This window comes from Rhineura floridana, chromosome 6 (assembly GCF_030035675.1).
Source record: "Rhineura floridana isolate rRhiFlo1 chromosome 6, rRhiFlo1.hap2, whole genome shotgun sequence".
In the NCBI taxonomy this organism is placed as follows: Eukaryota; Metazoa; Chordata; class Lepidosauria; order Squamata; family Rhineuridae; genus Rhineura; species Rhineura floridana.
The window spans coordinates 137,953,576-137,971,975 of NC_084485.1; the positions used below are offsets into that span (position 1 = coordinate 137,953,576).

General features: G+C 40.8%; 1 protein-coding gene across 5 annotated transcripts in view; it reads right to left on the reverse strand.

The window, feature by feature from the left end:
* The window catches only part of PTPRC (protein tyrosine phosphatase receptor type C), a 144,330-nt gene that overhangs the window by 52,366 nt on the left and 73,564 nt on the right, over positions 1-18,400 (reverse strand). For 4 of the 5 annotated variants that reach the window (XM_061633940.1, XM_061633943.1, XM_061633944.1 and 1 more), the window contains 7 exons: positions 17,279-17,305; positions 15,714-15,938; positions 14,211-14,330; positions 12,520-12,687; positions 10,119-10,277; positions 5,983-6,132; positions 5,371-5,570 (listed from right to left, as the gene is read on the reverse strand). In XM_061633940.1, coding sequence (XP_061489924.1) covers positions 5,371-5,570; positions 5,983-6,132; positions 10,119-10,277; positions 12,520-12,687; positions 14,211-14,330; positions 15,714-15,938; positions 17,279-17,305 — 1,049 coding nt within the window. The remainder of the gene's footprint in view (positions 1-5,370; positions 5,571-5,982; positions 6,133-10,118; positions 10,278-12,519; positions 12,688-14,210; positions 14,331-15,713; positions 15,939-17,278; positions 17,306-18,400) is intronic. The other variant, XM_061633942.1, reaches the window with a different exon arrangement.

Below are 18,400 nucleotides of genomic sequence, written 5' to 3' on the forward strand. Positions count from 1 at the left end.
GGGTGCATGAAAGCTGCAAGCATAGTAGCCCCCCAAGAGGGGAATAACCCTGCAGTGTTCAGCCAGGCGGATCCAAGGGTTTCTGTGCTAGCCTCCTTTAAAGTTAGCTTTTTTCAAAAGTAAAACAGTGTACAATGTATTACTCCTCACAAGACACAGGCATGCACACATGACAAAGTACTAAGATAATAGACAGGCACAGAAAGCAGAACACCACTGTAAATAAAAAATCAAAGCCTAACCTAGTAAAACACTATAGCCAAAATTGGGGTGGATGGGAGAGAGAAGAAAGTGTGACACTGCCTTAGAAGAAGGAGGAACAAATAAGTATTGTTGCGCACCACCCCAATCTCTGAGCGGTGAGAGATCTCCAGGGTTCCCTGCGCTTGGTTTCTTTGGAAAGAAGGTCAATGGAGATTGTGGTGTCTTTATGAAATATGGTTTGTTTATTTACACACATTCCAACCTGAGCTTAGAATGGAGGGGTTTAAAGCATCAGCAGTCCAATATTTTGCTTTTTCCTCAGGCTTACAGGAGGCACCCTAAAGCCATGGTGCAGAGAGACAGCCTCTCTGCCTGCTTCCAGTTCCCAACCTTTACTAAGACTCAGACAAACACAAGCCTCTCCTTGGCCTCAGGAAGGGGGGGGGCTCTCCTGAAGAGTTTCAGTAACAATAGGATTTCCCTGTCCCAGTTAATGGGCACTTGATAGATCCATTAACTCATCTCGCCACTCTATTAGACCACCAAAGGGAGATCTGGCCAGCAGAGCAGATTTCTCACCTCCAGGTGCAGGGTTCCAAATCAGAGGCTGGGAAGGGAATCATAGAAATCATCCATCTCAACCCCAAACCCATAACAGTATATAAGTAACTATTAAGAAATAGACAAGAGGCAACACACATTTTTTTATAATAAAGAAGGGACTATGTTGGATTCAAGATCCTCCGTGGCGCAGACTGGTAAGTGGAGGTAATGCAGCCAAAAGCTCTGCTCACAGCTGGAGTTCAATTCCAACGGAAGGAGGAAGTCAAATCTCCGGTAAAAGGGGTCGAGGTCCACTCAGCCTTCCATCCATCCATGGTCGGTAAAATGAGTACCCGGCATATGCTGGGGGTAAAGAAAGGCCGGGGAAGGAACTGGCAATCCCACCCCATATATACGGTCTGCCTAGTAAACGTTGCAAGACGTCACCCTAAGAGTCGGAAATGACTCGCACTACAAGTCCGGGGACACCTTTACCTTTTTATGTTGGATTGGGAAGGATAGAAAATGATAGAAAAATAAACAGGCTGGTTATGAACTGAATGATAAATAAATAGGATCACTTGAAAGAGGAGAGGATGCAGGTTTAAATAAAATGCAAAAAACACTATGGCCAAACATTTGGAGAGGGAGAGGGAAGTGACACTACCTAGGCAACTACTGTAATTGAAGAAACTAATAGTATAAGTAACTAAGATGCAGATGAGAGAAAGCAAAGATAGATATAGATACACACACATACATGGACTGAAATGGACTGGGAGGATGGAAAAGAATTGAGAGAAAGGAAGAAAAGGTAAGGATTAAGGTTAAGGATAAATAGGAGACTGGCTGAATCAAAATGCCACCAACAAACTCCTTATAATGTTCAAAGACCTAGCCAAAGAGTGGGGGAAAAGACACCAGGAGAAAGGTTTGATAGAATTAATATCTATCCCCACAAGCACTTCCTGAGTGTTGGGTAAGATTCTAGCACTGGATTGGAAGCTAAAGCTATCAGTGAGTCCCCCCTCCTTTCTCTCCCATTCTCTACATTTTGGGATTTCCCTTATATTGGGTTGCTTACATTTTTTTCCCTATCGATTTGGAGATGAAGTTAGATTGTGAATTTGGGTTTTTTACTCCAAACTTTTCCAAAAAGCTCTCATGAGCTTCGGGGGGGGGAAGGTTCTGCTCAGATTGCCTCAGGGAAGGGGACTCGCCTTGGAGGGGCCCCACTTTGACCCGAATGTGCCTGCCTCACCACAGTATTCAGGCAAAGTGGTTGGACAACCCTAATCTGATTTAAGCATCAGGAAGAGGACTTCTGTAAAAAGATAGATGTGCTTAATGCCCTTGGGTGGGATCCAACGAACTGCTTAGACTCATAAGAAAGGCTTTTTTCACTTTCTTTTTCTTTCTTTCTTTCTTTCTTTCTTTCTTTCTTTCTTTCTTTGAACACCTAACCTCTACTATGCTGTATCAAAAACTGCTTTTTTGAATCTCCTCTCAGTTTCAAAAGCAGGAGACGTCATGCTTTTGGCTCACAGAGCTAGTTTTATGGGGGGGATACTGGTTCCACACTTTATGTTGTGTGGACAGGTCATTGCTTATAGCAGAAGTAGCCAATGTAGTCCTTTCCACATGTTGTTAAACTACACCTCCTCTCATCCCTGTCTGTTGACCATGCTGGGACTGATGGGAGTTGAGTCCAACAACATCTGGAGGGCATAACAGTGGCTACTACTGGCTTATATTATGCTACATATAATCCCTTCTAAAACATGACGATTTAGGTTGCTCCCATCCACTTGTATACTCACACAGAAGCCAGTGGTCCTCACACAGAGTCCTCAAAGAGCAAGTCCTGCATGGACGCCTACACAATGAGGTGGTGCCCACTACTTTGAACGAGGCAGTGGTGCGCCCACTCCTAAAAAAACCCACAATGCACTAGAGATGGGCTCTGTTTCTGTAGTAATTGGATTTGCCATCAGATTATTTCTGATATCTCTATCTTTGCAGAGAGAATTTTGAAGTAGTAACTCTCCGCGCCTGGTTTCCAATTCATTCTTCTTCTTTTTCTATCTATCTATCTATCTATCTATCTATCTATCTATCTATCTATCTATCTATCTATCTATCTATCTATCTATCTATCTATCTATCTATCTATCTATCTATCTATCTATCTATCTATCTATCTATCTATCTATCTATCTTCTGGTTCTTTTTTTAAAAAATTGTGTTGAAATCATCAATAGTGTGAGTGATGCTTTCATCAATCTACTTTCTATGTGAGCTCTTCAAATGTGTATTCCCTTTCACTGATGCCAACAAGGTGTTCATTGTAACTGACAGACAGAAAGCAGCAGGAGAGAGGGAGGTGTTGATTATAAACAGGCAATCATTACAGAGTTCAGAATAACGATCGATACCAGTGGAGACTCATAAGTAAAAAATCATTATATTGATAATTCTCTGCAAAGCAATATATATAAATCGGAGGAGACCGGAAAAAGGAAACGATATTAGAGGAAAAAGGAATCAGATCATTAACAACCATCAGGGGGCCACCCTTAAAAACAAAACATAAAAAAGGAGAGGATCCCATCCCTACCCTAAACCCCTAATCTTTAATAGTTATTGACTGTTTGCTAATACACCTTTTCTTGGGAAGGTGATTGAGAAGATTATGGTGGAGCACAAGCATTCTTAGATGAAACTGATTATCTAGAACTGTTTCAGTCAGGATTCAGACCTGAATCAGCCTTGATTGCCCTGATGGATGGCCTCTAATGAGAGAAGGACAATGGAAGAGCAACCTTGCTTTTTCTACTTGATCTCTCTGCAGCTTTTGATACCTCCAACTATGGTATCCTTATGGACTGGCTCTGTACAATGGGTATCAGGGGCACTGTTTTATGGTGGTTCTGGTCCCACCTGCAGGATTAGTTCTGGAGAGCGGCATTAGGCCAATGCTTTTCAGTCCTTTGGCATTTGTGTTATGGGAACCTTCAGGGCACTCATTTGTCCCCAGTGCTTTTTAACATCTATATGAATCTATTAGCTACCGGGATAAGTTCAAGGTGCTGGTTTTGGTGTACAAAGCCCTATACAGCTTGGGACCAAGATACCTGAAAGACCGTATTACCCCTTATATTACCCAGTTGATCACTGCACTCTGCAGATACCATCTTATCAGGAGGTCTATTCCGTACAATATAGGAAGTGGACCTTTGGTGTTGTGGCACCTACCCTTTGGAATTCCCTCCCCTTAAATATTAGACAGGCGCCATCTCTGTTATCTTTTTGGTGCCTACTGAAGATCTTCTTCTTTCATCAAGCCATTTAAGTAGAGACCTTATTTATCCCAGTCTGCATCTGTGTTGGATTTGCTTTTTATATGTTTTTAAAGCTTTTTTTTTTTAAGATGTTTTTAAAGCTTTTTTTTAAAAGATGTTTTGTTTTAATATGTTTTTAAGGAAGTGATATATTTTAAAGTGTGTTTTTATGATAATTTAGAGTGATTTTAGTGCTTTTGTTTGCCGCCCTGGGCTCCTACTGGGAGAAATGGCAGGATATAAATCTAATAAAGAAATAATAAATAAGTGGTCATGTAGGACTTTGGAGCAAAGTATCATCAGTATGTTGATGAGACGCAACTCTATTTCTCCTTAACATCTGAATGAGGAGGGGTAAGACAGAGGTTCTGTAGGCAAGTGGTTCCTGTGTCTAGAAGATAGATCAGTTACCTGTTCTAGACAGGGTTGCACTTCCTCTTAAGGAACAGGTACGTAGTCTGGGGGAGCTTCTCAATTTATCTAAGTCATTTGAGGAATAGGTCACCTCAGTTGCTAGGAGTGCCTTTCACCAGCTTAGCTTGTAAGGCAGCTATGACCTTTTCTAGACTGTGGTCCTGTCACTGCTGAGAGTACCACACACTCCAAATATGCAGTGAGCTTGTACAGGATTTTAGTGTTGCAGCTCTAGCCCTCTGGAATCAATTGCCAGCCAAAATTAGACAGGCACCTAACATCATGATGTTAAGGCATCTACTGAAGATGCTTTTGTTTAAGAAGGCTTTTCCTGAGCTATGAACCCAGTGAGTTATGGAATATTTATTGTACACCTGCAGAACTGGATTTATTATAGAGATGGGTTTTTTGTTTTTAGAGTTTGTTGAAATGATTTTATTGTTTTTAGAGCTTGTGTTTTTGTGTTTTATTCCACTTTTATCTTGTATGCCGCTTCAATGGCTTCATGCTAATGAAACAGTTTCTAAATTTGTTAAATAATAAATAATTATATTTCTGAGCATATATGGCTGCTAGCTGGATTGCGGAAGGGGGATGACTTCATGTCATGCGTAAAGTCATACATCTGATGATGCCCCCAAATAATATCCCTAAGAAACTTAAGCAACTTCCTCTTTTTTTAAAACCTTCAAACTGACATGCCTAATCAGTGCCCACTGGGAAAATGTTATTTAAAATGCTTCAAAACTGCAGTCAAAATTGTAACATATATCATTAAAATAAAATAAAATATGTTAATCCCAGTGAGATAATGAAATAATCAGAACTATCTAAATCTCGGTGTGAAAATAAGAATTAAGTAACTTACCTTAAAGTTGTATGTTGTCAAGTAAGAGAGGTCTTTAACTTCAAATTCACATTTGTCGTTTTTAATCTCGTAACCTTCCCAATTCAATCTATATACTTTTTTGGGGCCATTGATTTCATTTGGCTTGGTACACTTGATATTAACAATATTGTTTGCTTCCTCTGATAAGGAAGCATTGAGATCTTTCACAGGAGATGGTTCTGTTTAAAAGAGAAATGGTTGGTATTATAAGAATCATAGCCTGCATGCTAAGGCTTTCAAATCTGAATTCTTCAGTGTTTATTATTTTGAAACACTGATGCTAATACTAATGCTGCTGCTGCAACTAATGATGATGATGATAATAATATTTTTCAGCTCAAAGCAGTGAACAGTATATTTAAACAACAGAAAATACAGGGAATACAACAAAATGCTATAAATCAATTAGCAAGCAAAATTATATAAGACAGCAAAGTGACAATAATCTCCACACCAGTATTTTTATATGCAGCTGCCCATAAGTAGAATCTAATGTATGTAGTAGTCCAATGTAGTACCAAGGTTTTAAACAGTTTTTTAAACAACCTTCAAGTGATAACAGTAGCACAATATTGAGAGAATACAACTTACGTGCTGGTTCAGTGCGAATAACTTGGCTGTTTTCATCCCCCTTAAGTCTCCCATTGGCCTCTGTGTTTGTGTATGCCCATACACACACTTTATACCACGTGTAAGGCTTTAATGTACTCCATGAATGACTGGTATTCTTTAAAACATCTTCTTTTAGTAACAGAGAAAAAAGGTTTTTTTTAAAAAAAAATAGCAACAGAAATGGAACAGAATAAGTTAAAACCATCAATCTGGGCAAAAGTCAGCTCTCATCATGACATAACATCACCATCTGTATCCAGGCATTTGCCTGAACATGTGAAGGATTAAATTGAGAATGGGACAGGGTGTGCACACAAGCTCTGTCCCCAACATCCCTGAGCTGCTCTTAAGAATTCTGTATGATGAGTGCAAAAGAGGGGCGAGGGCTTGATAGCGCATTTTACTGAACGTGCTAAGAAACCTCCCAGTCACTGGGAGCCTAGTCTTATCAGGGTTTCCAATCTCATGGAGGCAATTTCTACGCATGTGTAATCAAATGCACTTAAACCCTTTGTGCTAATTGCATGAGGATCTAAAGAGCAGCCCATAGGCCTGGGGATGTTGGGGGAGGGGCCTGCACCTCTACCCTTGCCCTATCCCAAGTTTAACCCTTCATGTGTTCTTTACCCCATGTTCTTTACCTGTGTGTTTTGTTTTGTGGGAATTTATACTATTGTTTCATTTGGGATTATTTCACTTCTAACTGTAATGGTTTAATCTGGTTTGATAACTTGCAACCTGGGAGGAAGGGCAGGATGTAAATCTAATAAATAAATAAATAAAACTGCATATTATATTATATTATATTATATTATATTATATTATATTATATTATATTATATTATATTATATTATATTATATTACATTGTTGTAACCTGCCCCAGTACCTTATGGTGAAGGGATGATAAGAAATCTTATAAATAAATAATTAAATAAATAAAAGTGAATGCCTGAGGACAGCTTGAGTGCCACATTTGAGTGTCGCACCACACACACACACACAAATAGAACCAAACAGAGACTGGCTCAGTTCATAATAGCGCCCACTGAGTTCTGTAGGTCAAAGCAAAAAAGGCTTCAATCCAGGACACGGGTTCTTTCCCCACTATGGCCCTTCAGTACTGCTAAGACATTTATTTACTTTATTTATTTATTATTTGATTTATATCCTGCCTTTCCTCCCAGCAGGAGCCCAGGGCGGCAAACAGAAACACTAAAAACACTTTAAAACATCATAAAAAGACCTTAAAATACATTAAAACAAAACATTAAAAACATTTTTAAAAAGCTTTAAAAAACGTCTTTTTTAAAAAAGAAAGGGTTAAAAACATATTATTAAAGAAAACATATTAAAAGCAATTCTAACAGATGCAGACTGGGATAGGTCTCAACTTAAAAGGCTTGTTGAAAGAGGAAAATCTTCAAAAGGTGCCAAAAAGATAGGAGAGATGGAGCCTGCTTCAAGGGGAGGGAATTCCACAGGGTAGGTGCCACCACACTAAATGTCTGTTTCCTATATTGTGCAGAACGAACCTCCTGAGAAGATGGTATCTGCAGGAGGCCCTCACCTGCAGAGCGTAGTGATCGACTGGGTATATAAGGGGTAAGACAGTCTTTCAGGTATCCTGGTCCCCAGCTGTATAGAGCTTTGTACACCAAAACTAGAACCTTGAACTTGGCCTGGTAGCAAATGGGCAGCCAGTGCAATTCTTTCAGCAGTGGGGTGACATGTTGGTGATACCCTGCCCCAGTGAGCAGTCTTGCCGCTGCATTTTGCACCAGCTACAGCTTCTGGACCAACCTCAAGGGCAGCCCCACATACCCATCTCACCAAGTCGGCCCAGAAGGATACCATGGTCAATGGTATCTAAAGCCGCTCAGAGATCAAGTAAGAATAACAGGGTCGCACTCCCCCTGCCCTTCTCCTGATAAAGGTCATCCATCAGGGCAACCAAGGCCGATTCAGTCCCATAACCAGGCCTGAACCCAGACTGGGATGGGTCAAGATAATCTGTTTCATCCAAGAGTACTTGCAATTGCTGCACCACAACCCTCTCAATCACCTTCCCTAAAAAGGGGGTATTTGCAACCAGTTGGTAGTTGTCACAAACCAATGGGTCCAGGGTGGGCTTTTTCAGGAGACACTGTACTTCCACTGTCGCCTCAAAACAGAATTAAAACTCTGGATCCACATGAAATGGAAATAGTCTACCTTCCATTCGAACCCAACTTATGGGTGACCCTATGAATAGGGTTTTCATGGTAAGCGGTATTCAGAGGGGGTTTACCATTGCCTTCCTCTGAGACTGAGAGGCAGTGACTGGCCCAAGGTCACCCAGTGAGCTTCATGGCAGTGTGGGGATTCGAACCCTGGTCTCCCAGGTCGTAGTCCAACACCTTAACCACTACACCACACTATTAATAATTATGTTGCTTATAACAACCCTCCAGTCCCATGAGGAAGATCCTAAGCAGGTTTACTCAGAAAAAAAGTTCCATTGACTCAGTGAGATGTATTCCTGACAAAGTGTTCTTAGAAAAGCAGCCTTGAAATGCCTTCCCATTTTTTTTAAATTGATCCACTCCTGGGCTACCAGCTCTTTATTTCCCTGCTCATTCTAGGATTTCTGAATTGGCCACCTAAGCAGTAATTTTCTGTTCCCTGCTGCTGAAATCTGCTTTGCAATTCTATCAGGTGGTGTTTGTTGCTGCTGCTGCAATTGCCTGAGCAATACTCATACCTTGATGAACAAGGGAACTTCAGTCAGACCCTCTTTAGAGAACATCAAGGCACACTGAGGAATGTATGGGAAGAAGCCCTTGTACAGACTTGCCTTTGAAGACTGTTCGGAAACTTCAGCTGGTGCAACGAGCTGCAGCCAGAATGTTAACTAGGGCTGGTTACAGGGACCATACAACTCCCCTGCTGCAACAGCTCCACTGGCTGCCAGTCTGTTTCCGGACACAATTCAAAGTGCTGGTTATGACCTATAAAGCCCTATATGGCTTAGGTCCAGGCTATTTGTCAGACCGTATCTCCCTATATGAACCTGCCCAGGCCCTGAGATCTTCATGAGAGACCCTTCTCACGATCCCAACACCTTCACAAGTGCGACTGGTGGGGACACGAGATAGGGCCTTTTCGGTGGCTGCCCCTAGGCTCTGGAACTCCCTCACTAGGGAGGCAAGAATGGCCTCCTCTGTGCAGTCTTTCCGCCGACAGCTAAAGACTTTTTTCTTCCGGCAGGCCTTTGGAACTGAAGGTTTTAAGGGTAGTGACTGAAGAGGATGCTGCATGTTATTGTTTCGCCTGTATGCTCCTAAACTGGGTTGCAGTATTTTAAGAGTAATTGGTTTTAACATCTTAATAGTTTAATCCTGTTTGAATGCTGATTTTATATGTTTATATGTTTTATATTTTTATAGGTTCTTAATGATGTGTACTTGTTTTTATCCGGAAGCCGCCTTGAGTTCCAGTTTGGAAAAAGGGCGGGGTATAAATAAAGATGATAATAATAATAATAATACAGATAAGCTGGAGCCAAGCTTTTTACAGCTTTAAAGTCAGAGATGTGCCAGGTCCCCTCCACTCACATTAGGCTTGGAAATTAGCTTAACTAGTTACCTCCAAAACAGAAAATAGCTCAGATCATTGCTGAACCAAACTGGCCAGCTCCCCAAAGAAGCCCCAGTAAAACAGTAGAGATATTTCTCTGTAGTGTGTGTGAAAGGGGAATGCTCTGAAGCCCTGAAACTTCTTGCCCTCTTGGCATAAGAGGGTCCCCTGTGAAGATGTGCTTCTGGCTCTCCCCACCACCATCACCAGTGTTTCTGGGGGCAGCTCTTCAAAGCAGTCCCTTAGCAAAGCCATGGTTAGAAGATGGGTTAAAAGATGATAGCCAAATGGCAAGATTATGAAAATGACCTTGTCTCAAACTAATGATTTCCAGTACTCTTTTAAAAGGTACCCTTAAAAAACCCTTGGGCATGATCTATCTATCTATCTGTCTGTCTGTCTGTCTGTCTGTCTGTCTGTCTGTCTGTCTGTCTGTCTGTCTGTCTGTCTGTCTGTCTGTCTGTCTGTCTCTGAGAAATTTATGTAAAATGTACATACCAATTGGCTCACCATCCTTATTGCATTCACAATTATCCTTGCATTTTTGGACCATGTATCCATCAATTGGGCCATTTTCTTCAGTTTGTGGCTTCTTCCAATTAATTTTTATTGTTGTTGCATTTGTTATATTCATAACATTTTCAGGTTTACCAGGCCCTGATGTAGAAAATTAGAAGAAAAGACAATTGTTAAAAAGTATTTCCAAACCCAGTGATAGCTCAACAGCCAATAAAGCACTAGCAATAAGAGCCATGAGTAATATCCTTATTAAAAAAGAAATGCAAACCCCCAGCAGCAGATAATCCCATGAACAACACTCAACATTACCAGACAAGATAGTTGTCAGCAGTATCAGAACCCAAACATGGTAAGATAATTAAAAAAAAAGAGACTAGGGGTCTAAAAAATACCAGGCAGGGCTAAGGATGGATGGATCGATTTTATGTCAGTTTCACATTTCTGTCCAATTTCCACATCAATTTAAATTTAAAAAACCTACAAAATAATTCTCATTATTATTGATGTTGGGGGAGGGTAGCAAAAAAGTTGCACATCAAGTCAGTTTGCTCAAAAATGTGGTCCGAACAAAATCTTCCATCATCACTAGGCAGGACCAGATTAAAAGATGTAGGAAATGCCTGTGCAGGAGTGTCATAAAGAAATCCTCAAGGAGCACTCACATAGACAAACATCAGTGCTCAGCCACTGCAACAGTGGGGCGGGCAGCACGACCCACTTTGAGAAGCCAACTGCATGAAGGACTGCAAGGTTCAAGTGCAGATGGCTTGTGACAAATCTTTCCATGACACAGGGAATGAACAGAAGATGCAAATAAACAGGAACAATAAGCCTAAAGTACAAAGGGAACAGTGGCCAATGAAGGATTTCCTCCCAGTGCAAAGTTCGACCAAAGGAGTGATTTTTGTCGGGTCCTGAAAGTCATTAGTCCCGCTTCCCTAAAGTGACTGTTAGAATTTTTTTTAAACAGAGCCTGTGGAATTCAGACACATTTAGCATCACATCTAGTTTGTCGATTATTAATGGACTTCTAGTTTGTGCAAGACTATCAAGATTTTCTGCTTGCAAGAAAATATCCAAGGCAGAAATTGTATACCAAATAGTGTCTTATTCCAACAGTTAGAAGGACATATTTATTCCTGTGTCTCTAATTTCTGATACAGCAAATTAAAAGAAGTGCCTTGACTTGACTTTAAAGCCTTCATACAACAGAACTGAAGATGTTTGCACAGACAGGACTTTTTCTAATATTCTAATATGAAATTCCATTGCAACAGGCCCAAGTGTGCTTAATTAAGAAGGGGCATAGCCTAGATCAATGCAAATGTCTGCTGAGGTTCCTGAAATGGGAGCAAAGGATCCTGATCAGGCTGTAGATGTACGGCATATATATTTTATACTTCCTTCCACTTGGTGACACATTTTTCTCAGGGATAAAAACACAGTAATGTGACATTCTATTTGCTTCCTCAAATAATACTCAGTGCCCATCAGGATCAGTCTCAAGCATCAATATCATTGGGTACCTATTGAGGCCCATGCCTCAGCAGGGGGACCACTACCAGCTTCTGGAGGCCTGAGGCTTGCTGCTCCCTTTTCTCCTGTAGCTGCTAGTTAGGGATGGAGGAAGAATTCATTTAATCTGCTTTTTGCCACAGACTGACCCAATTCAATGGTTCCAAACTTGCTTGATATCATACTGCAGCTCCTGATTGAACTACGTATGTCTCCAGAATTTGCAACGGACTATCAGGGTGCAAAAAGTGCACATAAAAATGCATATTTTGTACAGTTAAGTTGCATATTAATTGCATGTTTCATGGGAAAGCATGTTGAAAAGCAGTAAAATAATGTATTTTGGAGAAATGTGTATAATAATGCATATAGTAATGTGTACAGTCGTAATGGGAACTTTTCATCTATTCTTTCAAAAAACTTCACCCAAAATGGGAGGAACAGACCTCCAATTGGGTGCCAGTGAAAATGAAATAGGACGGAATTAGACAGATCTGCCCGTCCCTACTGCCTGTTCACTTGATGTCTGAGTGAATGAGCAGGGACAAGAACAGGGAGAAAGAGCAGCAGACTCTGCTTGTGTCTCCCTTGAGGCTACCATGCAGATTGGGCTCAGAGTGGGAGGGCTAGAAAATAAATAATGGGGAGAAGAAGGTGGACCCAGTTGGGGAAGGAGCCCATGGTGGGCATCTTATTCAAGGGCCTTGAAACCTGGATCAGGGTTTTATCTCTGTAATTCATACAGCCCAATTAGTGTTCTTTCATTCATGTGCATTCCCACATACCCTTCCCTCGTTATAAAAGTCTGGTTTCTGGGATGAAGGCAAGTCCAATAAGCATCGGAGCATCATGTTGTTATACTCACTTCCATAATCTGTCTTTATCTTGATGGTGACTTTTTTCAATTCTTCATCATAAAAAGATATGCATGATATACAGGTGTAGTTCTTGTTGGGTGATAATTTTTCCACTGTTCCACTGTTCGAAGAACTTCGTGATAAATATTTCCTTTTTCCACTGTTGCAGTCCTCACCTGTTAGAAGTGGCAGTATATATCATTGCCCGGCATTTCATGCATCTAGAAGCACCTATACCATGCTAACATCTATACTAGGGGTAGGAATACATGGAATTCCAGATGTTGCTATATTACATCTCCCATCATCCCTGGCCATTGTCCATCCCGGCTGGGGCTGATGGGAGCTAGAATCCAGCAACATCTGAGAGCCACAAAGGTTAGCCAGAACATGTCTACATAATGACAGAAAAGTAAGTAAGAAAGATCAAATGGGGTATGTACAATGATGACAGATATTCCTACAAGAAATGGGCAGCTAGATGTTTAAATTTGTACTTGATTTGACTTTATTATTTTTATCCCACTTTTCTGTCCATGGACACACAAAGTGGTTTACACAATTAAATACAATAAACATAAACAGCAGCCATTAAAAAAAATGATTGATTGAGGAAGAATCAAGAACTTGCTAGAACACAGACTTCCTGATAAAAGCTGGTGTTGAGTTGAGCAACTTGGCAAAATCCCTGTCTCCATCCTGCAGACATACACACACACAGGAAGCTGCTATTGGATTGAAGCCAGGTGTGTGAGGCTCACTCTAGCCATAGCACTTCTTTGGTACCATCCATATTTAGTGCTGCATGGGAAATATTGTCCCCTCTGATCTGAAGTAATTAAATCTGCAATTCAGCTACCAAACTACTTTGTGATGATTCTGTATTTGCAACAGGTCATGTGGAGCAGAACCAGACTAGAGTCCATAAATTGCCTATATTCTATTGTAAGAATAATTTCTTCTTTGTTACCTTATTGAGGCTATACTGGGGGAGGGAGCGGGAGAGAGAGAGAGAGAGAGAGAGAGAGAGAGACTTACTCCTTTAGCAAGTCCTTGTTTGTCTCCCACCTCTTTTTATTTATCTCTGTTCAGAAACAGGATAAAAAACTAACAGTGCAATCTAACTCACGCCGGGCTGAGGGGAGTTGGATGTGGTGGATCTCCAGCTGAGCTGGCTAGGTCCTGGTTCAGCCAGGCTACACCAGTGCAAGTCCCTCAGCCAGGCTCAATAGGTGCTCAGCCAGCTCAGCTGAGACATGTCCCCCCAAAAGGGGCATTCCAGGGGCATGTCAGGGGAGGAGCCAAGGTGAGGGGACTTAGGTCACATCCAGCTTGTGTTCAGACTGCTCCTGCACATCCCAATTCAGGCAAAAGTTATGCTGGGAAAAAGGTCAGTCTAAGAAAATAAATATAATAGAAGTCAATTGAAAGGGTTTACTCCCCGGCAGGGGTATTTGGGAGAGCAGGCTTTTATTTTCTGGTCCTTGCATGCAGCTGCCAGCTGAGTCAGTGTTCAGCCAACCCAAAGGCTCCTGAATGGCAAATGGATGCAGCGGAACTTTATCCTGGCTTCTCTTGCTCCAGCACCACTTACGTTGGCTTCCCCTGAGTTGGATTGCTATGTAAGTTCCCAAAAAAAGGGTGTTTAGTTCTCCAGCAAATTAAGACAGAAAGGCAAGCAGCTTCTAAAAACTCCTACCTTGTTGATGACAGCAATAGTCATATCTTAAATTGCATTCTTTGTCATTATGATTGTCCCAGATTAAAGTCACACTGGTGTTTCTTTTCTGAGGTTCTCCCAGTTTCCAAGTGGTAGTGTCTTCCAAATTAAAAAAGAAAAAAGAAAAATATCACAATGACATTCATTTCAGTATTATTTTTTCACATTTTAAAAGAATATTGGATAAAATTATGCAGCTTTTAATATATTGTATAATGGGTCATTTTACATCAGATGAATATCTTACCACAGTTTTCAGTGTTCATCTATTTATTTTGTATGAGTGCACTTTTATCTATTACATAACTATCAGATCTAGTGGAAATAAAAGTATTGCTTAGCTTTAAAAACCTGTTTTCATGAGAAATCTAGTAAATCATTTATTTAGATTTGCACCAAAAATATCGGGCACAACTCAGCCACATTTACTTTGAAATCCCAATAGATTTCACAGACTAATAATATTCCTCTACAATCTCTGGGATTCAATAGTGCTTAATTTTGGCTGGATTATGTCCACTACTTAATTCTAATCATTACAGTATCATCTCAGAATTACCGCAAACCTTCACCTCTCCCCAGTTTCATGAATTCACACAAATGGCATTGCTCATGACTCGTGGGCACAATTGCTCTTATATAAAAGCAATTCAGTCAGTAGTGTAGATAATACGAGCATGTAGTGTGGGCAGTGTAGGTGTAGGAGGATGGGTGGGATACAAAAATAAATAAGAGAATATGCCCTAAGGATAGCGTGTGCCAGTATCAGCATCACATTTGGAAATATTTGACTGATCAGCTGGTATCCTGGGGACCCACAGCACTGACAACTGTACTGCATATCCTGATGTCCAATTTTTCTGTTGCTTTTCTACCTTTTTCAGAGAAGTTTTTTCAAATTTGTGTTGTATTTGTTTTTGCTGTGCTTTCTGTTGTTTGTTTGTACATGTTTTTGTGATTTTTTACCATGATATATTGTATTTTACCTTGTTTGTTCACCGCACTGAGAGCTATTCTGCTATGGGCGGTATATAAATTGAAATAATAAATAAAAATAATAAAGTCAACAATAAAAAAGTAAAACCTCAGTGTAAACCTTGGTCTTAAATGACATACAACATTATCCCCCTGCCCCAATTGGTTCTTTAGTTTTGAACACAATCATTTGGGAGCAAATCTCTTGGATTTGGGTAGACAGTATGACAATGCCATTTCTGATTATTACCTGCACATTATTTTATAGTAAATAACAGAGACAAACCTTCAGAGGCACTAGGCAAATAATGGTGGTTGGAAACAATTAAAAATGGGAAATTGGTATATTAACTGAGACAAAAATGCTGAATTGGCTCCCCATTCCCTCTCTGCCCCCCGACATAATCTTGTGTTACATGCTCCCAAAAGCCTAGAGCTGCGGCTTAGACATCTCATCAAATTGGTCTAAAAAACAAGGAGCCAGAATAAGTAAGATTCTGTACTTACTAGGGGGGATGCGAATTGATTTGCTTTTAGTGCATCCAGCAACATATGTTACTACTATGTTATACACTTTACACTCTTGAAGTCCAGTAAGAACATTCCTGTTTTCCTTTTTCCAAATACAGTGGGCTTCTGTGCATGTCACATTCCGCAACATTGAGGATTGCGTAATTTTCAGCTCTGCACTGCCATTGTAGAAATTCCGATTCACTGAAATGTTCACATGGTCTAAAAGATGAAGAAGAAATCACTGTTAGCATATGCATTGCTCTGAAACATTAAAATACATTTTTAATGTGCGTTAACAGTTTAAAGAGAGGTATCACACACACTACAGCTGAGCCTACTGCTGTTCTGCTTTTGATAAAGATTTTGAGGTGTGTTTTTTCCTTCAGTCAATATTACTAATAATGTAGTTCATTAATTACATCTGCCCAGGCTGTGACCCATCAAGTCAAACACAGCTCATTAGCAATGGATGGTGGCCCATCAGAGGCCCTGTCACGGAGCAATTCCAACCCTCCCTCTTATGCTGGGCTGGGTGTGTGGGTGGACTGAGCAGAGGTGTCCTTCTGTCCATCTCTGCCAGCTAAGCCGGCTTCCTGCCAACTATGCAAGCATCACTCTTGTGGGACGGCACCCTTCCACCCACCCAATGTGCAGGCAGGTAAAAAGGACGCCGTTCAAATATATATATTTTAGTCATTCAGAAATTAATGCAACTCCTAGTAAGGATCAACTTGTAGGAAAAATGAACTGAATTTCAGGATCTATTTCTACATGTATAATCGCATCTGGGAAAGGTGCCAGCAAGGACTAAGAGAATGGTTATCTCAGGCTAAGACAAGATTTATTTATATTCCATTGCACGTCTCCTAGCCAAAAATATTGTTTTGAGACTAAGCAGTGCCTCAGATTAAGACCTGGTTGTCTTAACATGACAGTTATGGTTTATTTGCAGACCACAGTTGCGGAGCCTTAGACCCTCCAGGCCCCTGTATCTGCACCTCCTCAGGCTACACCTCCTCCCAGGCCCTGCTCCACCCTCCCCTGGAGTCCCTTTGCCTGGCTGGAATGTTTCCTTGAACTGCGATAATGCCTCTTGCTTGCCTGGATGGAGGTATGTACATGTCTGTGGGCTGGAATGTAGCTGCTGCACCCACGTTTTCCTCTGGCTCTCGCACCACTGCTATGTGGCCCAGAGAAAAATGCAACCCTCACGCTGAAAAAGATTCCCCATTCCTGCTGCAGACATATGTTATTTTAATAGGAATGATCAATTCCATTTTTTAAAAAAAATCTATTTTAAAAACTCAAAGCTATGTGTTTTGCTATTGTCTATAGAGATTCACAGCTATTTCTTGAACGAATGAGTCATACATGTGAATGGCCCAGGTTCTGCTAGTAACTCCAAATTCTTGTAATTTACAGAGAGACATTTTTGGGCATGACTCTGTGTTTTTAAGTTATTATTTGGAATTATCTGTGTCCACAAAAGAATAACAGGGGGAACATCTAATAAAGTTAGAAGAGTCGCATTCCATCTTCAAGGAAACATTCAAACTTACTGCAGTCCAAGGGAGTGGTATCGATGGCTGTAAGAAAGAAGACAACTTTTTAGAAAGTGGTTTGTCACAAACCAATTGAAAAGTATCATTCAATGTTAGCTATATAGTTTGTGTGTAAGAGATATATTCATGTAAAATGGAAATGGACTGCCTTCAAGTCGATCCCAACTTATGGCGTCCCTACAAATAGGGTTTTCATGGTAAGTGGTTTTCAGAGGGGGTTTACCATTGCCTTCCTCTGAGGCTGAGAGGCAGTGACTGGCCCAAGGTCACCCAGTAAGCTTCATGGCTGTGTGGGGATTCAAACCCTGGTCTCCCAGGTTGTAGACCAACACTTTAACCATGACACCACACTGGTAAATATCCATAATTAAATGTACACTACAAACATCTCATTAAAACATTAAAATATAAACATCCATAACCAAAAATGTGTACTATGATTGCACTCTGGTTGATTTGTTCTTTTTATGGCATTTAAACATAGAGAAATACACATTGTACTGATTAATGTTAATGTTATGTTAATGTTTATTTATACCCCACCTTTCGGCCAAAAGGCCCTCGAGGCGGCTTACAAAAAAAATAAAAAATAAGAATGTTTCATAATTACTTGGAACCAATGAATTAACATTCAACAGGAGCTATAAACCAGTACATAGCTGTTGGGATGTGACCTTTAAACCTTGCTGCCCTAATACGATCTGCACCCCAGGCCCAGGGAATGACGTCGGGCACCAGCAAACCTCACTCATATCTAATACAGTATCCAGATTAGAGTATGCACCCAACTTGTAGCTCTGCTACAACTGGTCTGACCAGAAGAGGCATCTACTTGCTTCTTATACTTGGGCTGCTACTGGTTGCAGCTGTCCCAATCAGTTGCAGAATTCTCAGCAGAACTCGAACAATTCCTAGGCCATGTGGTAAACTGCGTCCTATGAGTGCTTGGGGTTTGCTGGGCCTCTGTTGCCTGTGCTCATTTTGGGTAGGTGTCATGTCTGTGCGGTGGCACCTTTAGAGTGCACTCTTACTTATTACTCATAGCCACAAAACTGCAGTTATTGACTGCAACTTCGATGTCTGTTTCCTGACAAACATTTCCTGTGCAAGCCTTATTGA